A 25,000-nucleotide genomic window follows, 5' to 3' on the forward strand; every position below is an offset into this window, starting at 1 on the left:
AGTGTTTGTGTTTATGCCTTTATACCCTCAAAGCTGGACATATAGGAGGGGCCCTCAAAAAACTGAAAACTAAAATAGCAGTGAGTTATGCCATGTATAGTGAGAGATCAGGGGAGGGTGTTTAAGCCAGTGGTTCCCAAACTTTTTCATGTCAAGGACCCCCAAATTGACACCAATTAGCACGCGGACCCCCATTTGAAAACATATGCCAAGGACCCCCATGAGAGAAGATATTTACGGCTATAGCAGTGGATTTTCAAGCATTTTCTGTCCCCTATTTAATGTCATTTCTATCTCTGGGACCCCGATTTATATTGTAAAATCTAAGTTAATTGAACTCTGAGAGTGTACAAATGGAACCAAATCATTTGGTTCCATTTGTACAATTTGTACAATTCCATTTGGTTCCATTTGTACAATTTGCACAGGCGTTGCCGCGCGCCAACTCCTGGACAATAGAACAGTGGCGTATCGGAGCGTCAGGCGAGGCGTCAGCGCGCGTCGGACGGAGCCGGTGTGGCATAGGTTCATTGGAAATAACGGAGGCGGCTGTTTTGACGCGCGGCGTTCGCAGACGGTGTGTGTTGGGCTTTACAGACCCATAAGGGTCCATTTGGTTCCTAAATATCATTTAGCTGGGTACCCCCTTTAAGCTAAAAGGAAGGCCACAAACGGATCAGTACAACAGCGGTGTGCAAATAAAGGCCATCTCCGAACACACAATTAGATGATTTATGAAGGAGATGGTGAGAGGAATATACCGGCCTGGGCGAGCCCAAAAAGAAAAATACGTATATAACGTATATGACAAAAATCACACTCGTGTGAAGCGAGGGCCGCTCTTATCATCATACATCATCATATACATCACATTCCGTGCTCAACCAATCAAATCATCCCAAATGTCATTCCGGCCAATCATTTTTGGCGATCAGCCAAGCATCAGCCAATGTTTGTATTCACACAAAGCTGGGCATGGTGGGGGCTAGCACCCCTCAAAACACAGAATACATGGGAGCCAAATTTGCTGTAAAGCTCCAACGATAGCAATGTTGGTTTATACCAGTCCAACATGTTTGTCCCAAACGACATCCCAAACAATACATCTCAGAAAACAACAGACTAGATTGCCATTAAACTTGCTGAGGACTATGGATTGCTTAAGGCTAATTTTTGTTGATAGGTTATCACCGTTTTAGGTGATAGCTTATCACCTAAAACGGTGATAAGAGAAATAGTTGAGGCCATCACACTCGCGGTGATGTCCTTAAGGATTGACCCCGCCTCCCTGTGGTTTACCCAACTTTCTAGACCAATCAGTGAACGGTGTATGTATGAGCCTTTAAGCTGCATTCATACTCCAGTTTGTGGTGATAGCTTATCACCGTGGTTTAGTTTTTAAAGGGTTAGAGAACTACAACATTACGTCAGTCGCGGTGATGATCAGCTATCACCGCAGACCCCGACACATCTCTCTGTTTTTACTATCAGACAAGTCCTTTCACTCTGGGGCTATCACTGATTGGTCTACTGAAGGTGGGTGGGCGGTTTTGCATCTGAACCAGAGGGAGGCGGGGTCAGTGCTTATCCCATTCTGAACGGGAACCCATTTTGGTGTTAGCATCATGTTATGCTTTAGCTATTGAAAAATAGCAGATCTACAAGCTCATAGCGCCCCACCGAGTGGCGCGCTACGAGCTTGTAGGTCTGCTATTTTTTTTAAATCGAAGAACGACTGACATTTTTAGAATCTGATCTCAGGTCAGAATGGGTTATAATCAGACCAGTGTGTGTCCAGTGGAAACCTCGTATGAATCTGATCTCGGGTCAGAATGTGGGTTAAGGACATCACCGCGAGTATGATGGCCTCGACTCGTCATGAAGGTGACGGTGATAGGCGAAAGGTGATAACTTATCACCTAAAACTGTAGTAATAGTAATAGTAATTCAGAAGCTATATCGTTGCTAAAGACGGAGGTTATCGGGCTAACATGGTCACCTGTATATGACTCCGTGGCGGTGGAGAAACATCAGTGCCGACGTGACCTCGGCCGCGTAGAAACGGGACCGCGCTTCGTCAAACTTTCTCGACCTCTGAATCTGGAACATCAGGTCTCCACCGTTCACATACTCCATCACGAAGAACAACCGATCCTGGGGAAATCGGAACAAGGGGGAAAAAAAGAGATACATTTTTGGTTATTAAATATGTTGCACACCTGGATGAGTATTCTTGATTAGATTTTTTTGATTCATGTTTTAGACCCCCATTAGCTTACTGTGAAACACAGCAGCTATTCTTCCTGGGGTCTTAAACATTATTGTCATTACAACATTTCTTCCATATTATTACATACATTTACATACAGCAATACAACACAAAACAACTCATGATCTGTCTACTATACATTTGATAGCTAGCTCCACAGTACAATTAAATCTTCACCATTGATAATAACGTAAAAATACATTATAATGGGATATATAGCTCATAATTATGCATCTCCTTCACATCTCTGGAGTGAACAAAAACAACGTCAGCTTCTTCTTAAAACTCATATATAGTTATCCTCAAAAAACAAAAAAACATAGGTAAAGAGTTATTTCTCTCTGAAATACTACTACAATTGAGGATTGTATACATTGAGCTGATTGTAACGGTAGGCAGATGTCTTAAAAAGCTACTGTAAATATTTTGTTATTGCCAACATGGTTTGCTTCTGTTTATGAAACAAAATGCAGACGTATAGGGGCAATGATGTTGATTGTCTCGAAGCCTTTATCCACCCACACCCCTATGGCCCCTTTCTCTCTCCACTCGTACACATTTTCTCTCTCTCTCTCTCTCTCTCTCTCTCTCTGTGTCTCTCTCTCTCTCTGTGTCTCTCTCTCTAATAGTCGCTATACCCCACCCTCTAGGCCCTATTCTCTCTCTCTCTCTCTCTCTCTCTCTCTCTCTCTCTGTCTGTGTCTCTCTCTCTAATAGTCGCTATACCCCACCCTCTAGGCCCTATTCTCTCTCTCTCTCTCTCTCTCTCTCTCTCTCTCTCTCTCTCTCTGTGTCTCTCTCTCTAATAGTCGCTATACCCCACCCTCTAGGCCCTATTCTCTCTCTCTCTCTCTCTCTCTCTCTCTCTCTCTCTCTCTGTCTGTGTCTCTCTCTCTAATAGTCGCTATACCCCACCCTCTAGGCCCTATTCTCTCTCTCTCTCTCTCTCTCTCTCTCTCTCTCTCTCTGTCTGTGTCTCTCTCTCTAATAGTCGCTATACCCCACCCTCTAGGCCCTATTCTCTCTCTCTCTCTCTCTCTCTCTCTCTCTCTGTGTCTCTCTCTCTAATAGTCGCTATACCCCACCCTCTAGGGCTAGGCCCTATTCTCTCTCTCTCTCTCTCTCTCTCTCTCTCTCTCTCTCTCTCTCTCTGTGTCTCTCTCTCTAATAGTCGCTATACCCCACCCTCTAGGGCTAGGCCCTATTCTCTCTCTCTCTCTCTCTCTCTCTCTCTCTCTCTCTCTCTCTCTGTGTCTCTCTCTCTAATAGTCGCTATACCCCACCCTCTAGGCCCTATTCTCTAGGCATCGTAAATGGCCGCTCAGGGAAAATGGTCCTCTTCCTGAATTCCAGCATGTTTCCTTAGTTCATATAGGAAATCAGATTGAACCTAAGTGAGAGGGGGGGGGGTAGAGGAAGGGAGGGAGGATGGTGGGATATAAACAGCTCTCTATATAAGAGAGCCTAGCTGGATATCCCTCTGAGCCATTGTTGCCCAGAGAGAGAGAGAGAGAGAGAGAGAGAGCAACCCTCAGGGTTCGCGTATGTATATTATATTAAGTTATATTATGTCATGTCCTGGACTTCAAACTGTCTTGCTTTTTCCATCATAACAGGAAGTGGCCTGGTTGAGACTGACTGTATGTACAGTATATGCAATACAATAGTACCACCCCTATGTTTAAATGCCCCACTTAAACCATATAGGCTACTCAACACTTTGCCTGCCATTGACTAAGATTTCAGTCAATTGAAGCCTAATTTTGATACTGACGCTCACTGCCATTGACTGAGATTTCAGTCAATTGAAGCCTAATTTTGATACTGACGCTCACTGCCATTGACTGAGATTTCAGTCAATTGCACTTTTATAGTGCATTCGGTCGAGCGACCCATAATGCTACTCACGTTAGCCTGTTAGCTAGCTGTGTTGTTAGCACAACATTGGATCGTCCATCTTAGATCGCCTATCCATTTCTTTCAACTGCTTTTATACTGCTAACTGACAGGAAATGGCGGCTTTTCAAAATAAGAGCTCAAATTTTAAAAAATCCTGGCAGTATTAGATCCTAATTTTTCAATAAATGCTGGCAGTAATTAGATCATATTTTTTTTTTAAATGGCAGCAGTAAAAGTGTTAACAAAATTAACCCTATAGGCTCTGGCTAGCGTCCCTATTCTGGAAAAATAGCAGATCTAAGTGTGACTAATTTCAGCTAAGAGATTTGGTATAGAGAGGAAAACAGACTAAGGCCTAGTATAGTCCCCCGGGGGACTCCAAAGCTATAGCTAATAGTCTTTGGTTTTGCTGTTCACTAATCTGCACATTTGTATGATTGTTTGATTGAAAACACTCATGATGAAATACTCTAAATAGTCCAGGCAAACCCCACACATCGGCGACTGTTTAATTGGATTAATAGACAATACACTTTATTAAAACTACTACTTACTACTACTCAGTTTAGCCCGTTACACTGACCTCTACCACTAGTGGGCGGCAGTGGCTCAGGAGGTATGAAGCAGGTAAACTCCTATAGGTTGTCCGGTTCGTGCCTTGCATAGTTACAGTACCTCCACAGTCAGCGTTGTGAATGTTTGAGTGATTGATTGTTTGATTGATTGATTGATTTAAAGTGTTATTTCACAGTATGCAGAATAGGTACATTTCAAACGAAATACAAAAACTGTTACTTTGTGGAAGTTCCATGATTACGCATTACGCTTATTTGTGACCACCATTTTCAATTATTTAGAATATTTGTACAAATATACACTTCTAAAAAAAAAAATCACACCAGTGTGAACCAAGTGGTGCAACTCCCGTGTATTGGTTCTCTGTATCGTTCCAATTTGTATCATTCCAATTTCTTCTCTGTATCGTTCCAATTTCTTCTCTCGTTCCAATTTCACGCATGCGCACACCACTCGTGCTCACACAGGTACACAGGTACATCACAAACAGGTACACAGCTACACAGACATTGCATGCTGGATGTAGAAGTGGTTGCACCACTTAAAAAAAAGGAAATCATCATAAAGAAGATGATATTCATAAAGATTAAAGAAAGTAAAAAAAAAGGAGATGGGGAGTATGGGGAGAAAGGGGGCCAGTTTTGAATTGTAGTTGTCTGTAGGTGCTCTTTGAGAGCGGTTTTGAAGGAGTCAAGGTGGCTTATAATAGCTTCACATGTCTTCAATTCACATGTCTTAATGGCTGTTGGCAGGGCGTTCCACATGTTAGTGGCATAGATAGGAGTGAAATGAATGAATGAATCCCTTGTTTGAGCTGAATCTATAGGCTGCACACGGTTTGTCGAACTCCCTCTGGTGTTGTGAGTGTGGACATTCGTTGACATTAAAACTCCTTCAGCGCCACCTGGTGGTCACCAGTTTAGGCTCTGAGTGCCAATTCTCCCATTATAAAAAAAGAGAGGGCGTTTTAAAAAAAATGTAAAAAAATAATAATTGTAAAATGTATTTCTTTATTTATTATTATTATTTTTTTAAATTTCGTCTTGTCGTCTTTGGCACTCATTGCAAAGACGTCTCGGTTACGGGATTACGTCCCTGGCACTTAAAGCACTTCAGATAAAGGCAGCTATAAATGCATCCATTCACCGCTTCTAGTAGATCCACTCATCCTTTTTGAAGAACTCGCACATCACCTACTCCGTATGTAAACAAAATCACTTCCAGTGATTCAGCCGACGAACGGGTGGTTTGTTTTGGATGGTGAATCATTACGGCGAGGACGCTGTGTCGAAACACGATTCACTCTGCCTTGTACCTCACCTTTACCCGTGGCTTTCAGCTCATCTTTGATCATTCTTCACTCTAACAGCTCATGAGCAGCTTGCGCAAAGCATGACGGTGAAGTAATCTCTGAATCTCTGCTATTGAGAAGCAAGAAGCAGGACACGGATGGCTTGAGTTTAAAACCGGTTCTTGAGTCTCCACAATACTGTCTACATGGTAGCTTGTCTTTCAAAGTCCAGATTCATATATAGCACATTGTGAGTGAAGTGACGAAAGTCTCAATGGCACCGAAATGCAGTAATGGTTATGGTTGTATTTTGGTGCTATTAAGTAATATTCCAATTCAATGTAGGCCTACTGTATACAGATGAAGTTTCACCCTATATCTGATGGACAGTCTCCCATTTGACCTCTTTTGTTTTGCCAAAAATAGATGATCTACAAGCTCTGTGAGCTTTCAGACCTGCTCATTTAGGTGAATGACACCTCTAGTTCCATTTGAACCACCATTCAACCAACTAACCATGGTATTAGACTGTTCTAAAGGCCATAATACAAGTTCTAAAGGGACAATTGGCACCATTATGTGAGGAATCAAATCACATGAAAATAGCCGATCGACATTTCTCTTATATTATTACATATAGCTACTTCTATTATTTAGTTTTTGTTATTGTGTTGTGATTGAGGATGATACTTGTTTGTATAAGAACGTTTAAATATACATCTTATGTGACATCTGTAAGTATCTGTTAAGTAAATAGACAGACCTTTGAAAAGAAAAAGGATTACAGTTAAAATGTCAATTTGATCAATTTGACCGTGGCTGTCTCGGCTGCAGTGCGTACGGTATATGGGCCAGGCTTCTCTGGCTCATACGAAGTGAAATACATATGCTCTTATTTTGTTTCTATATCTAATGCGCTGCATGAGGAGGCCTATAGGGACGTGGACTTAAATGCGCTGCATGAGGAGGCCTATAGGGACGTGGACTTAAATGCGCTGCATGAGGAGGCCTATAGGGACGTGGACTTACATAAGTGTCCAGTTGTCCACCTCAGCAAAGCCCCCCCCCCCCCCCCTTTCTCCTCCAGAAAGTGAATTTAAACAGGATGTCGAAATAGTTTGTTTAAATGTACCCAGGGTCCTTGCTGGTCCCACCCAATCAAACGTGAATAAACATTTCCTGACTGTAATTAGAAATGCACAAAATACTGACTTCCCAGCGCTGACACACACACACACACACACACACGCACACGCATGCGCGCACACGCACACGCACACACAGTACAGAACAGACATTATAGACATGCCCACATCTATATGTGGAAACATCATCACCATGTGCAGCTGTGCACATCAACACACATTAACGCAGGACTTTATTGTTAGGTCTTTATCTTGTGTGTGTGCGCGCGTGTGTGTGTGTGTGTGTGTGTGTGGGGGGGGGGGGGTTAGGCAGTGTACAGAATGAGGATCCAGTCTCAACTAGCCCATTACATAACCCTCGATCCCTTATATATATACTGTATACTGTACAGTGGCCTACACGCACGCACAACAATGTGTGTGTGTGAAAATAAAATGGATCTGGAATCGTTCTTCAGTTCAGGCTGCCATTAACACAAATAAGAAATAAGAGAAAAAAGCCTCATCCACAACCAAGTCACAAGTCTATATACACAGCCAAATCACCTGTGTTCATTTATCAATTTCTACACTCTCAGAGTTAAACGAACACTTAGGATTGTACACTGTCTATAGTAGTGTCTGCACAAGCTGCTTTTAAGACATTCTTCTGAATAGGGTCATATATGACAATCGTTCAAAGCAGGGGCAATAATGCGGAGGAAGAAAAGGGTATGGGATTTGAACTTTTGAACGCATATATATATACACACACACGACAAGAGTGATTTGCTTGTACCTATTTTCCTCGGAACATTAGCAGTCATTAGTGTCTGGCGGTTACTAGTCATTAACGCACAAAGCACTCCCACTAAACATGTGGTCGGTGCTTTCGCTCAGGAAGCCTCCAAAACGGTTTTCTCTCCGACTCGCGGAGCAGCGTTCGACACCACATTACGATCGAAGTTCACTGTGAGTTTAATACACGCATGCACGGTTCAGTGCCGGCTATAGATTGTTATCTTATAGCGATTCAATTCTTCATGATTCGGTTGCTCTGTTTAATGAACAAAACTAATAGCAGATCTATAAGCTCACAGACACATTGCATCCTTGTGAAACATTTACTGATTATCAGTGATTCTTTTTTAAATAATTGTTAAAGTAGATTAGTTTGATTAACTGTTGCTCCCCTATAGTCAGCATTGCTACTCTTATTTCAAAGTATGTCGTTGCTGTCGAGCAGAAACCTCATATCTCCATATTTCAACGCTTTTCGTTTTTTTTATCGTGAATCAATGCCCTATTTGCCCTCACACAAAAGTAGCAAAAATAGCACACCCACAAGCTCACAGCGCATTGCTCACAGCATGCTTGTGAGTTTGTACATTATTTTCACTATCTTGTGATGTTTTTAAGACACAAAATAAAACGGGTTTTGGACATACAAGGCTTACACCCGACGGCAACGTTGTTTTAGTCACTGTGCCTTTAAGAGCCAAGCAGGATTTGATAGCGGCAGGAAATGATTCTAATTGGAGGACAGGGTGTATTGTGTGTGTGGCCATGCTCAAGAATGTTTATCCACACACACACACACGCACGTGCATGCACGCACGCACACGCACGCATACGCACACGCACACACACACACACACACACACACACACACACACACACACACAGTTCTAGTTTCCACTACACTGCATGTGTATATCCTGGGTTTAAGGCGCTATATTGTGTTGAACTGAAACTTGTAATCCTTTGACTGAATACAATCAATCAAAAACGTCATTATAGGCAAACATATACCCATATAGGAAAAACAACAGTATGCTTTATACTTCCACCGTGCGGGGACAGACATGCGTGTATATACCTCCTCTACTCATAATGTAACACATGCTGTACAATAAATGCACCTGACCATGACTTTATAAGGCATTGACTTTCCTCACAGTCTGAGTCAAATGAAGACGACACTGTTCAGTTACATACGTATGCTCCCCCCCCCCCCCTTTCCTTTATAATGATCAAAACCAGGTCTTTTGTTTTCACAAGATCTCAAAGTATAAGGAGATATTCTGGGGGAGAAAGGCAGCATGCTGGGTGGTTAAGAGGGAGGGTTCAAAATAGCTTGTAAAACACTATTTAAGGCACTCAGACTAAGGGGATACACTAGGACATTCCTCCGGAAAGCTCAAAGTACCTTCTTAGAAATAAGAGTGCGAGATCCAGGCCCTAAATTGGCCCTGATAACCAGTTATTCAGCACAGAGCACACTAGCCAACAACAGAATAAAAAGGAATTTTGAGAACCGAACGGATGATCTTCTAAAAGATTATAAAATGATATCGGCATACAGAAAAAACAAAAACCTTAAAGATTATCTAGTACACAGCAAGCTAAAAGAAATCAACACACCAGCACGCGAGGGACCAGAATACTTCAAACCCAAACAATTAGTCAAAAATAGAACTACAAAACGCGTGTTAGAGATTAAACAACGAATAACAACCAGAACCAGCAACTGCATTTACTTAATCACATGTAACAAATGTGGTTTACAATATGTCGGAGAAACGGGTAAAACAATAGGTACAAGGCTGGGACAACACAGATACAATATTAACAATGGAAAAAAGACAACCACAAGATTTGTGCAACATTTCATGGCTCATGGCATTGAAGCTCTAAAATGTGCTGGACTTCAACACAATCCCAACTGGACAGTAGGACAAAGACGTTTTAATGAAAAACAGTGGATTAAGAACCTCAACACGGATTTCCCTGGAGGCTTAAACATGCCTAAAATCAGATCTTGAACACAACAAAACCTAAACGCAGGATTAAACTGGAGAAATCTAAAAATGATTGGATCAGACTTCCTCCAGATACATGGCGAATGCACTTATTCCTTGCATTGTGCCTAAACATGTTGCGACCGCACAGTGCACTGAAGTTTTTTAATTCCCCCCCCCTTTCCTTTATAATGATCAAAACCAGGTCTTTTGTTTTCACAAGATCTCAAAGTATAAGGAGATATTCTGGGGGAGAAAGGCAGCATGCTGGGTGGTTAAGAGGGAGGGTTGAATCAATCAGCCTATAATGTCTGACGGCTGTCAAATTCACCATAGAGGGAGCCAAATGTCTGTCAGTACAAGACAGACAGAGTATACATCAAGAGAATTGATGTACGAGATGATGTATGAGCAGGTCATTAGTGGAGAGACATATTTGCTGTGCGGTGGAAAAACAGCAAATGAATACACATACCACACATAATACTGTATGTGATGTGACACGCACGCACACACACGCACGCACGCACGCACGCACGCACGCACGCACGCACGCACGCACGGCAACAAAGCTCCATGTTGGAAAGGGACAAAGAAGAAGGATATACGTAGCAGCAGTCTTGTTGGTTCGGCCTTGAACTCATTCCCTCCTTCTCTCACTGACTTTACAGTAGACGCTAAGGGGCTCATGGGGTTTAAGCCTGATAATAGTAATGGAATAACATTTCCTCAATAATGTCTCCATACATCTTTTTTGATAGACTGACCACATGCTTCCTTCTATGCATGAGGAGTCCAAGCTGTTTCTTTTCACCTGACAGGGGGGGAGTTTCCCTGGCTAGACGTATAGCACGTGGAAGGAACACGTTATTCCGACCAGTTCCAGATTCATACATGTTCCTTAACACACACACGCGCACACACGCACACACGCACACGCATACCGAGTAATTCTAAAGGGTTTTTGTTGCATTTTTTTTCTCCTCACACCTTAACTAACCATAAGTATCACACACCTTTATATCGTCATTTCTTAGCTCAGTACTGTGTAATTTAATTTCGCTCACTTTTTTTTTAACCGTGTAAACTTGTGATGCGCTAATATATAAAGCTGATTATCTGATTATTCATAATTTTATACAACAATTATAATGAGTGTTATGACACCTTATAAGTGCATTATAATGCACTATAAATGTGATTATAATGCATTCTAGACCTGACCTTTAACCCATTTTGGGCGGAAACCCCTTTTGGTGTTTTAAACATTATGTTATAATTTAGCTATTGAAAAATAGCAGATCTACAAGCTTGTAGGTCTGCTATTTTTGAGAAATCGAAGAACAACTGACATAGAAACTTTGTTGTATGACAGTCTGTTATTGACAGACCATAACAATAGCAAAATCTGTCGGAGAAAATGTTGTCTGGGCAAAATCTGTCTTGGAAGAGCCACCCATCGACTAATCTAATATACGGCCGATCCAGAAGAACACAGTTTGCCGGCCACTGCTACAGAGCATGACAATGAGGTTATATCTTCCCTTCTTCTCTGGAGTCCTGCCTCAAAGCAGACCAGAGGTATAGAAAACTGTCGTTCCCTGATGTCATCGCTATAGGGACACATGCATCAGTAAGCAGGAACTGGGGATGGCAATGAAGGACCGGGAAGTCTGGCGTGGCATTGTTGAAATCCATGATCTCGACCGCGGTGGAAAAATTATGATAACAATAGCCCCCCTTTTTGGACAATTGGTGCAGCGAAACCTGACCTCAATAAGAGCAGAGGTTTCAGAGTTGGTATATCAACTGGTTTGGTAATATTTAAACTGTATTACAGCGAGCGGAGATCCCTGCATTGCATAGCGGCGCCAATTAAATTTGCAGCATGTTGATTTAGGTAATTAGTAAATAGTAATTACCCCAACACTCGTGCAATGTAACTCTGTACCATATACGTATATGACCTCCTTAATAGACTTATCTGGGAAGGAATGCATTCACTGGTTAAAACAGTAGGCTATTTGGGAGACATAATGGGAAGGTGCAAAGTTAGTTTGGAGCCCTGCTACAGACAGGTGCTGTAAGGAAGGCCCATGTTGACCTCCCCCTGACCTCTGGCAGACTCCAAGACATTCAGAAAGTGCATTTAGCAAAAGCTGAATTTGTACAAATAATACTTTGCACTTTCCAGGGTTCTTGACCTTTGACAGCGAGACCTTTGTACCTTTATCCAATGTTTTATAGTTCTTGGTGTGATACAGTATGAGTTTTAACGCCTGGCTTAAAGGACAACTTTAGTTTTTTTCAACCAAGGTTCATGTTGTAGGTTGTTATTAGATAAAGTAAAAGATGAGTGTAATTTCCTTTCATTTGCTGCTTTCTTTTGTTTTAGGGATTCTAGCTGTTTTTGACAGGGGGGGGCGGGGGCATTCGAGCATGGGGCTAAATATGTATTTTTTTAACACAATTTTATGGTGATTTCTTTTTTTATGGTTTACTATAGTCCTAATAAACGCCAGGAAATTACATCTGGACACAAAAGATCACAGGATCTACTGAATGTGAAGGTAGCCTACTGGGGGAAGGCTTATACTGTGTGTATAGGCTCAATATGTCAGTTTGTCACATTCAGTAGATCCTGTGATCTTTTGTGGCCAGATGTAATTTCCTGGCGTTTATTAGGACTATAGTAAACCATCAAAAAATAAATCACCATACAATTGTGTTAAAAAATACATATTTAGCCCCATGCTCGAATGCCCCGCCCCCCTGTCAAAAACAGCTAAAATCCCTAAAACGAAAGAAAGCAGCAAATGAAAGAAAATGAACACTCACCTTTTAGTTTATCTAATAACAACCTAAAACATGAACCTTGGTTGAAAAAAACTAAAGTTGTCCTTTAAAGCACTTTTCCCACAGGAAAATAAATCCTTGAATTTCGACTCATTGCCCATTTTTGTATATACCTGTATAGACCGCTTGAACTACCACTAGTATAGAGGGTCGCAGTCCCTCCCCCTTTCAGAACAACGAGTAATTTCCTGGGCCACTCGTTGTTCTGAAAGGGGGAGGGACTGCGACGCTCTATAGCAGTTGGGATCAAGGTGAAAGGGTTAATAATTGACAGGGAATTAGTATTATATATACTGTATGTATGATTTCTAAATACAGTGACCTAAAATCTGACAATAATAACTTGCAGGTACAGTCCAGGGACCCTGGTAGCAGAGGCATGTTTGCCCTTTTGGCGTTAGCATCATGTTATGCTTTAGCTATTGAAAAATAGCAGATCTACAAGCTCATAGCGCGCCACCGAGTGGCACGCTACGAGCTTGTAGGTCTGCTATTTTTGAAAAATCGAAGAACGACTGACATAGAAACATATCATGAGGCAACTCGATGAACTTTTATTCAGGCATTCTTCTTTGTCATACCGTGGAAGGAAAGCCAGCCATGCAGAGAGAGAACATTTGCTACCTCTCTGAAGAAGAAAAAAAACATTCAATACTCAATAGGAGACTTTCAGCCAAAATATATGCTTTTTATAAATGTTTGATTGCATCAGACAACTCTGACACATAAATTACACCCACAGACCTGTGGGCAATGTGTAATTTAGTGTGTGTAACACTGTGTGCGTGTGTGCGTGTGTGTGCAGAAAATGTTTTTTTCATGTAAAAAGCATGCACACGCACACACGCACACACATACGCACGCACGCACGCCGCGCACGCACACGCACGCACACACAGATGTACAAACATTCCCACGTTCCTCTCTGCTGGGGTCAGCCAGGAGGGGCGGAGTTAAGAGGCAAGGCTAAATCTGACGCAGGCTGTCGTCCCCAAGAGCTCTGAATGACAGAGGAACAGTCACAGAAGGCAATTCCACATATCATTTGTAGTCTAATATACGGTCTTTATACATTCAATGAATGCCCTGCGATGGCCGTGTGGTCGTGTTATAATCAATGTGGGCAGCTGCATATAGTCCATATACCTATTTCTTTATTTGAGTCAAGCTAATTCCTGTCTAATTCCTGTCTAATTCCTGTCTAATTCGTGTGTCTGCGGCAGCACAGTTGACGTGTGTGGTATTCAGTCTTTGGGACATTCCGTTTCCGCTCATATCTCAGAATAAACAAGGCCGATCGTAGATTGTAGATGCTCATCTCATCTCATCGCATACGCTCTTTAACCAGCGGGATCTCCAGTAGCACAACAAGCCTCGTGCCGTTGCATTTGAGACAATCCATCATGGCACGTCATGTTTTTCTACCCCAACCTACGCATCAAGACCAATAAAGGGTCCATTTGGATACATACTCATGAGCGAAGGTATAACACTTTCCCTGCAGGGGACCACCACTACTAGCCCCCTAAGTGAATGAAAACACATAAAAGACGGAGGTACATTAATTGTTCAAGTGGATCAGATGACAATATGGAGAATATCCATTCATGAGCTGTAACAGTGGTAGGTTGCGTATCCATACAGACATTAAGATTAAAACAAGTAAGACATGCGAATGTGGGAAGCGAACACAGCTCATAAATTGCAATAACAATTAGAATAAATTACTTACTTTAGCATGGGTTTTTTTAAGTTCTCTTTTTTTAAAGTTCTTTTTAAGTTAAGTTTTTTTAAGTTAAGTTTTTTGAGTGGTGCAACCACTCCAAGGAACAGCAATGTCCGTGCACGTTCACCTATGTATGTATGAGCACCAGTATAATGAGTAGGACCAGTAGGGGCGCTGTTTGCCAGAAACAGAGAGAGGGATAGATGAAATCACAACACTAGTATCGGTATTCTGTATCGGTATCTGCTAACACAGAAATGTAGGTATCGGGATCGGATCGGAAGCGAGACATCCCTAGTTAAAACACCAAAAGGGGTTCCTGTCCAGAATGGGTTAAGTATGTATGCATGAATGTCAAGCGTCACAGTGCATATCGTTTTAAAGCGTTATATGTGGGTCTATATATAGTAATCCAGCTTCCGCCCCACATTCATTCTGTTTTTTTTCTCTACTTTTAAAAATAACTTTTGTTATTTCTTCTTTTTCGTCTGATCGATTGTTTTGCCACCACTTACAATGAGGGTCGACGCCTGAGTCAGTCTGTTCCCAAAGATTAGATATAGACCTGTAATAGGAATTAATGAAAGGACGGACGGACGGTGAAGCCAAGAAGACATACTGTAGATAGGGCTCCATTTTCGTCACCGCTAAACGCCTTATCCCTAAACTTCTTTGCCTATCTTTCTCTTTCTCCCATTCATTCCTGACTCTCTCTCTCTCTCTCTCTCTCTCTCTCTCTCTCTCTCTCTCTCTCTCTCTCTCTCTCTCTCTCTCTCTCTCTCTCTCTCTCTCTCTCTCAGTTCTGTATTTGTCTGTGTCTGTCAGTCTCTCACTCTCTATACACAGTAAACTCATCAGTGCTAATTTATCCACTTACAACTATAACGAGTGCAGAGATGTTATTTGGTAACACTTGGTACATTGTCAACATTAAAAGAACGCTGTGTACCTCTCTTTGTTGCCATCTAGCCTAATTTATGCTCAATTGCACGGCCCGGCCGGCCAGTACCTCACGTCACGTGGCAAAAATAGCAGATCGACAAGCTACAAGAAACCCGGGCCTACACCAGCTCACAATGTGTCGCATAGATACTTTTTTCGATGACAAAGTAATATGAATCAGGCTTCTGTCTGTCTGTCTGTCTGTCTGTCTGTCTGTCTGTCTGTCTGTCTGTCTGTCTGTCTGTCTGTCTGTCATTCCCTCCCAGTGTGTTTCTGTCTCTCGCTGGCTGTGTTTCCTCTCTGCAGAGAACAAAGGTTCTTTGAGGTACCTGGCCGTCCCTGCTCCTCGCTCTGATGTAACAGTAATCACAGCTTGTTAAAGAGCACTCTCACTCCACCCATGCACCCTCTGTTTTCTGTTACACACTTCCTCTCTCTCTCTCTCCCTCTCTCTCTCTCTCTCTCTCTCTCTCCCCCTCTCTCTCTCTACTGCACTCCTCATTATCTTCATTCATCTATATTACAAATTTATGCTACAAACATGAAGGCATTAACGCATTTTGACCTGAGATCAGATTCTAAAAATGTCTTCCACATCCCGACAGTTTTCCATTCTGACCTGAGATCAGATTCTAAAAATGTCTTCCACATCCCGACAGTTTTCCATTCTGACCTGAGATCAGATTCTAAAAATGTCTTCCACATCCCGACAGTTTTCTGAAAAAGCTACGTTTCTATGTCAGTCGTTCTTCGATTTTTCAAAAATAGCAGACCTACAAGCTTGTAGATCTGCTATTTTTCAATAGCTAAAGTATAACATAATGCTAACACCAAAAGGGGTTCCCGAAAAACCCAAAATGGGTTAAAATGCAAAAGGATGCTATGGTCATCATAAGGTCATCTGAACCCAAACATCTTATTAATTATAACATATATTTTATTTTTGCACGACAATCACTAAACCAGTTATTCAAATGTTTATTTGAAATATAACTTCCGTCAATTGATAATTAATAGATGATTTGACTTGATCCTTCCGGACCCTCCTCTATAATACTCCCTGCCCGTCACTCATGACAACAACGTGTGTGAGGTCGGAGCCCAAGCGACTGTTATATAACCTTATTTACATTTTTTTCACTGGTAATTAGGCTGATAGGAGCACGGCCTCGATCCCTCCACTGATTAGGAAGGGGAGGGAGAGAGAGAGAGAGAGAGAGAGAGAGAGAGAGAGAGAGAGAGAGAGAGAGAGAGAGAGAGAGAGAGAGAGAGAGAGGGAATGGTAAAGTGGGTGAGAGGCGATGAACCTCATAGGTCACACAAAGTACAATGATAGTTTCTGTACTATAGTCCACACACACAAACACACAGTCACACACACACACACACACACAAGCACGCACGCCACGCCACGCATGCAGGCACACACATATATATATATATGCATGTACCGTATTTTCTAAAAAATAGCCCTGGCGTTTAAACAGACCCCGGGCCTTAATTTGGATGAAGGCTGGCCTATAGCCAAAAACGAAACCTATGTTTTTTAGTTTATTTATTTATTTTATCCCACGATTTTGCAACCCATTTTTTTCACCCAGTGTCAATTATCTGATGCAATCCTGGGCGCTACACTTCCTCTGCCAACCAGGGGGAAGGGGGGGGGGACGGGGGGACATGAAAACTCCACACAGAAAGGCCCTTTCGCCAACCCCATATGGACAGGGATGACACGGAGGAGGGAAAGCTGCACACTTTATAGTAGGGTGAATTATTCTACAAAAAATGATATTTGAATTCAGTGAAATCATTGAATATACCTTTTTGGTATCCATTTTTCCGCCGACCTCACGCCGACCGCTCGGTCGGTTCGAAATAAGTTCAGGGTTAGACATCATTCTGGGGTTAAGTTTAGGTATATAGGGTTAGGTTCAGGCATAGTTTTACTGAGGTTAATGTTAGGAAAAAGGTTAGGTTTAACCGTTTTTCTGCATCATTTATTTAGGTTTCTTTAGGAATGTCAGGCCGCGCGGTTCCGCCGGCTGTACGCCCGAGGCGAGTCGGTGAAGGGGAGAGTAGTTTGGTATTCAACTTTTTCGCTGCTATCCAAGTTTATAAACGTAGATAGGCTATCGGTACCTAAAGGTGCCAACTATACGCGTATGTTCGTAGACAACCGTATACTTTATATATGAAAGTGGCGACCGTCAATTTACCTTTTAGCATTGCTCCGGTTAGCATGGAGAGCCTCCGTCCCCACCAGCTATGGGATTTTTTTAATCCAGCTCCGTCGAGCCTCCGTTTTTAACAGGATTTTCAAAGCGCTGCATCTCAAAAGCTTCGAGCGCTGTCCGTGGTGAGCCGCCGCGCACCACGACGATCGTAAATCATTTGTGAGTTTGTATCGCTATCGCCGAGCACATGTAACTGGTCGTATGAAAGTGTCCATGAAAGTGTCATGGCGCGGCCCGGTCACGTGACCACGTCCCTTCCTTCTCAGAGCTTCCTTGGTATGATGATGATGGTGATGATGTCACGTGCATACCCTCTATTATTCTGTGACATTGCGCTTTCAGACTTGTCTTGCTTTATCTCCCAGCCTCTGCTCTCACTCGCTGGGCTTTGTACTGTGCTGTCTAACTGAAGCAGAAAGGCCTTCTAAACTGACTGAGCAAGTGATCGACATCACTCAAGAGATGCGTAATATTGGCAAAAGACGTAGACCTTACACTGAAAGCAGCTTAAGGAACAATACAGTGTTTTATTATAGACAGTGCAGGTCAGGAATGCTAAACAGTGGGGGGGGGGGGGGGTGACTTCAGAATCAAAGCTATAGGTCCAGTTAACCACAAGGTCCATCTTATGTACTTATGCACTTTTCTGTAATGCCCTGCATTGTGGGAAAGAACATGTGAGACATGAGCTAAGTCATTAGAACATTGGTGTCAACATTAGTCCAGTTAAACCAAGTGGAAACACCATTACATAAGGCACCAAGGAGGCCAAAGTAAAGCTTCCTTGTTTTGTGGATTTGTGTGTTTGATTTTTTTTGTTTTGTTTTGTGTGTGCGTGACGTGTGCGTGTGCGTGTGTGTGTGTGTGTGTGTGTGTGTGTGTGTGTGTGTGTGTGTGTGTGTGTGTGACGTGTGCGTGTGCGTGTGCGTGTGCGTGTGTGTGTGTGACGTGTGCGTGTGTGTGTGTGTGTGTGTGTGTGGAAGTGAGCAGACAAAATTGGAATTGGAACACTATAACATTTAAGCTGATACATGGGTATTCCTTCCTGATTGGCTGAAATTGACAACCCACCTGAAAATGTATTTTCTGTTTAGTAAAGAGCTAGAGAGGGGTTCCCGCCAAGCACAGATTTGTGAATGACGCCCATTGATCTGGTCGTCATGCAGAAAAAGTACTCGCATGTTATACTCACGTAAAAGTATCAATACTGCAAATACTACTAAAAGTCCGGAATTCAACATTTACTTGAGTAAAAGTACAAAAGTATCAGTGTGTGTGTGTGTGTGTGTGTGTGTGAGAGAACAAACAGCATATGGAATACACATCAGGCTGATAAGGATCAAAGCGGTTATATAAGACCCTCAACAATCCACTTTTTTCTGCAACTAATCGCTCACACTGTTTCTTTGTGCTCTATGTGTGTGTGTGTGTGTGTGTGTGTGTGTGTGTGTGTGTGTGTGTGTGCGTGCGTGCGTGTGTGCGTGCGTGTGCGTGTTTGTGTGTGTGTGTGTGCGTGCATGCGTAACAGTGAGGGAAAATCACAAAGAAAGAAAGAAAAATAAATTAAGATCATGCTATTATTATGAAAATATCTCTCATTATCTTTCTGTCTGTCTGTCTGTCTGTCTGTCCATCCACCTCTCTCTCTCTCTCTCTCTCTGTCCCTAACCGTGTGTGTGCACGCATCCCCGCTCATGCGTGCCTATGTGTGTGTTTGTTTTCATTTACGTTTGGGGAAATTGAGAGACGCCATCATTAAAGTAGGGCTCTCCAGAACATTCTGTGAAAATAAACAAAATGTCCCCATGCTCTTCTCCTAACTCCTCTCCTCTCTTCTGCATGCTGTCCTCTCTGTATAATGCTGTTTTTTTCCTCCATTAAATATGTCTTTAATCAGACCAGTGTGTGTGTCCAGTGGAAACCTCGTATGAATCTGATCTCAGGTCAGAATGGGTTAATGAGTCTAGCCCCTGAGACACTGAAAGCGTCATGAAGCTCACGTCATCAACATTGTTCACAACAGCCGTGGCCACAGTGGAGGCGTGGAGTGGACACATCATAACCTGTTGACGTGTCTCAGTGGACACATCATAACCTGTTGACGTGTCTCTAAGTGGACACATCATAACCTGTTGACGTGTCTCTAAGTGGACACATCATAACCTGTTGACGTGTCTCTAAGTGGACACATCATAACCTGTTGACGTGTCTCTAAGTGGACACATCATAACCTGTTGACGTGTCTCAGTGGACACATCATAACCTGTTGACGTGTCTCAGTGGACACATCATAACCTGTTGACGTGTCTCAGTGGACACATCATAACCTGTTGACGTGTCTCAGTGGACACATCATAACCTGTTGACGTGTCTCTAAGTGGACACATCATAACCTGTTGACGTGTCTCAGTGGACACATCATAACCTGTTGACGTGTCTCTAAGTGGACACATCATAACCTGTTGACGTGTCTCAGTGGACACATCATAACCTGTTGACGTGTCTCTAAGTGGACACATCATAACCTGTTGACGTGTCTCAGTGGACACATCATAACCTGTTGACGTGTCTCAGTGGACACATCATAACCTGTTGACGTGTCTCAGTGGACACATCATAACCTGTTGACGTGTCTCAGTGGACACATCATAACCTGTTGACGTGTCTCTAAGTGGACACATCATAACCTGTTGACGTGTCTCAGTGGACACATCATAACCTGTTGACGTGTCTCTAAGTGGACACATCATAACCTGTTGACGTGTCTCAGTGGACACATCATAACCTGTTGACGTGTCTCTAAGTGGACACATCATAACCTGTTGACGTGTCTCAGTGGACACATCATAACCTGTTGACGTGTCTCTAAGTGGACACATCATAACCTGTTGACGTGTCTCAGTGGACACATCATAACCTGTTGACGTGTCTCTAAGTGGACACATCATAACCTGTTGACGTGTCTCAGTGGACACATCATAACCTGTTGACGTGTCTCAGTGGACACATCATAACCTGTTGACGTGTCTCAGTGGACACATCATAACCTGTTGACGTGTCTCTAAGTGGACACATCATAACCTGTTGACGTGTCTCAGTGGACACATCATAACCTGTTGACGTGTCTCAGTGGACACATCATAACCTGTTGACGTGTCTCAGTGGACACATCATAACCTGTTGACGTGTCTCAGTGGACACATCATAACCTGTTGACGTGTCTCTAAGTGGACACATCATAACCTGTTGACGTGTCTCAGTGGACACATCATAACCTGTTGACGTGTCTCTAAGTGGACACATCATAACCTGTTGACGTGTCTCAGTGGACACATCATAACCTGTTGACGTGTCTCAGTGGACACATCATAACCTGTTGACGTGTCTCAGTGGACACATCATAACCTGTTGACGTGTCTCAGTGGACACATCATAACCTGTTGACGTGTCTCTAAGTGGACACATCATAACCTGTTGACGTGTCTCTAAGTGGACACATCATAACCTGTTGACGTGTCTCAGTGGACACATCATAACCTGTTGACCTGTCTCAGTGGACACATCATAACCTGTTGACGTGTCTCAGTGGACACATCATAACCTGTTGACGTGTCTCTAAGTGGACACATCATAACCTGTTGACGTGTCTCAGTGGACACATCATAACCTGTTGACGTGTCTCTAAGTGGACACATCATAACCTGTTGACGTGTCTCTAAGTGGACACATCATAACCTGTTGACGTGTCTCAGTGGACACATCATAACCTGTTGACTTGTCTCTAAGTGGACACATCATAACCTGTTGACGTGTCTCTAAGTGGACACATCATAACCTGTTGACGTGTCTCTAAGTGGACACATCATAACCTGTTGACGTGTCTCTAAGTGGACACATCATAACCTGTTGACGTGTCTCAGTGGACACATCATAACCTGTTGACGTGTCTCCCAGTGGACACATCATAACCTGTTGACGTGTCTCAGTGGACACATCATAACCTGTTGACGTGTCTCTAAGTGGACACATCATAACCTGTTGACGTGTCTCTCAGTGGACACATCATAACCTGTTGACGTGTCTCTAAGTGGACACATCATAACCTGTTGACGTGTCTCAGTGGACACATCATAACCTGTTGACGTGTCTCAGTGGACACATCATAACCTGTTGACGTGTCTCAGTGGACACATCATAACCTGTTGACGTGTCTCAGTGGACACATCATAACCTGTTGACGTGTCTCAGTGGACACATCATAACCTGTTGACGTGTCTCTCAGAGGACACATCATAACCTGTTGACGTGTCTCAGTGGACACATCATAACCTGTTGACGTGTCTCAGTGGACACATCATAACCTGTTGACGTGTCTCAGTGGACACATCATAACCTGTTGACGTGTCTCAGTGGACACATCATAACCTGTTGACGTGTCTCTCAGAGGACACATCATAACCTGTTGACGTGTCTCTCAGTGGACACATCATAACCTGTTGACGTGTCTCTAAGTGGACACATCATAACCTGTTGACGTGTCTCCCAGTGGACACATCATAACCTGTTGACGTGTCTCAGTGGACACATCATAACCTGTTGACGTGTCTCAGTGGACACATCATAACCTGTTGACGTGTCTCAGTGGACACATCATAACCTGTTGACGTGTCTCTAAGTGGACACATCATAACCTGTTGACGTGTCTCTCAGAGGACACATCATAACCTGTTGACGTGTCTCTCAGAGGACACATCATAACCTGTTGACGTGTCTCTCAGAGGACACATCATAACCTGTTGACGTGTCTCTAAGTGGACACATCATAACCTGTTGACGTGTCTCTCAGAGGACACATCATAACCTGTTGACGTGTCTCTAAGTGGACACATCATAACCTGTTGACGTGTCTCTCAGAGGACACATCATAACCTGTTGACGTGTCTCAGTGGACACATCATAACCTGTTGACGTGTCTCTAAGTGGACACATCATAACCTGTTGACGTGTCTCTCAGAGGACACATCATAACCTGTTGACGTGTCTCAGTGGACACATCATAACCTGTTGACGTGTCTCTCAGAGCACGGTTCTATTTTGGAGCAACGAAACCACCAAACACATTGGCGTGCCTGGATATTGCATCAAGCCCAGGCATCGACCAGTTCAAACTTGTATTGCAAGTGTATGAAGTTTGGCCATTCTAAGCCAAAACACATCAGTTAAACTAAAGACAATAACTAAACTTAACTAAACTAAACGTAAAAAAATAAAATACAAAAAAATAAAAATAACAATACAGTTAATTAATTAAACTAAAATTAACTAAATAAATGCTAGGTTTGTCTGTGAACCTACACTGGTCCCCGTGCCGTCCTTTGCACATACAGTATTTAGCTGGTGATGGCCTTAAAAAGGGGGAAAATATGGACGAGGAGAACGATGTAGAGAATTACAAGTTCATGGTTAAAGTTCAAGAGCACTTTGCCGGTGGGAGTGCAAGCTATGAGCGGAGAGGGAGAACAAATGCAACGACGGAAGCACCTAACATATACCGGTATTAACTGCCTTTTGTATTATTATAATCTTTTTCCCTCTTTTTGTTACTTAGACATATTTATTTACACTGTCCGATGGAGTTTAGCGGTCACGTTTACCCATAGGAAACAGAAAGCACGTATTACATAAACCTTAGCAATAAGTAGTACAGTATGCTGAAGGGAACACTTATGCAATAAGCCATAGACAAAACATATACAGTAGCCTATAACTACTACCACCCACAGCTTCCTGTTGTGTGTGCGCTCGCTCGCGTGCGTGCGTCTGTGCATGCATATGTTCATATGCGTGTGTGTGGGTCTATCTAGTCTATATCACCATCTACAGCACGTTAGCCAGTGGCAAAAGAGAGGAGAGGATTAACGTATCGTAAAGCAAACATTTGAATGCAATGGGTCAGAAAGTCTACAGAGGGACCAAACTGTGAATACTTTTTGCAATAAAATGCATTCAATGACCACATTTTATACCATGAACTCTTTTCTCATCCATATACTCCATAAGCTGCAAAACCAATTCTTTAAATGACCCTAAACACTGTTTTCAAAACAGCTAAAAAGAAGAAAAAAAACCTATTCAAAACACTAACATGATGGCAAACTTTACTGCACGTCTAATTTGCAATAATCAGATACAAATATATTGGGAAATCTTAGCAGAATATTTACAATAAATAAAATAATATTCATTCCAAGCATAGCTGACTGTAATTTCAGCTGAAAGCCTAATACAGTACACATTAAAATCATCAGTAAAATCACCAGCTTTACGGTGAATTATCCATATGCAACCCAAATGGTCTTTAACGGTTGAGAGTGGAGGCTACAAATGTGAGCTAATGTTGCCCTCTAGTGGTAAAGTGGTACAAGGTGTGTGTGTGTGTGTGTGTGTGTGTGTGTGTGTGTGTGTGTGTGTGTGTGTGTGTGTGTGTGTGTGTGTGTGTGTGTGTGTGTGTGTGTGTGTGTGTGTGTGTGTGTGTGTGTGTGTGTGTGTGTGTGTGTGTGTGTGATTTTAGTTTTAGTCATAGTCTTTTGAATAGTTTTCATTTAATTTTAGTCACGTTTTAGTCACCTGGAATGTTTTAGTGTTAAGTCTAGTTTTAGTTGACTAAATATCACAAGATTTTAGTCGACTAAATCTACAGTTGATTTTAGTCGACTAAATCTACAGTTGATTTTAGTCGACTAAATCTACAGTTGATTTAGTCGACTAAATGTATTTTGGCAGGCCTTGATGCCGTCGTAATGGCTGAGTTTGTGATTGGCTGTTTTCACCAAGTGTAAAATAACTTGTCTTTCACTCATACTGGATCTCTTGTCCACTATAGTGACTAGTCCCTTCCTAACATGTTAGTCTAGTTTTTATTTGTTAACGAAATTTCCACTATATAATATATAGTTTTTGTCATCGAGCTTAGTTTTCATTTAGTTTCGTCAGTGAAAGAAAGGTAGTCGACGAACATCTTTCGTCATAGTTTCAGTCGACAAAATCAACACTGTTTGGAAGCAGCAGCACAGCACTCTTTATGTACACTTTATCTAACGCCGTTCTGACCTGAGATCAGATTCATACAAGGTTTCCACTGGACACACACTGGTCTGATTAACCCATTCTGACCTGAGATCAGATTCTAAAAATGTCAGTCGTTCTTCGATTTTTCAAAAATAGCAGACCTACAAGCTCGTAGCGCGCCACTCGGTGGAGCGCTATGAGCTTGAGTGCATGA

General features: G+C 42.5%; 1 protein-coding gene across 1 annotated transcript in view; it reads right to left on the reverse strand.

Moving 5' to 3' along the window:
* Positions 1 to 25,000, reverse strand: part of LOC310865798 (protein kinase C epsilon type-like) — a 113,635-nt gene that overhangs the window by 25,982 nt on the left and 62,653 nt on the right. The window contains 1 exon segment of the mRNA XM_083775007.1: positions 2,000 to 2,154. Within this exon segment, the coding sequence (XP_083631133.1) occupies positions 2,000 to 2,154 (155 nt within the window).

This window comes from Protomyctophum parallelum, assembly GCF_964188405.1.
Source record: "Protomyctophum parallelum genome assembly, chromosome: 10".
Classification (NCBI taxonomy): domain Eukaryota; kingdom Metazoa; phylum Chordata; class Actinopteri; order Myctophiformes; family Myctophidae; genus Protomyctophum; species Protomyctophum parallelum.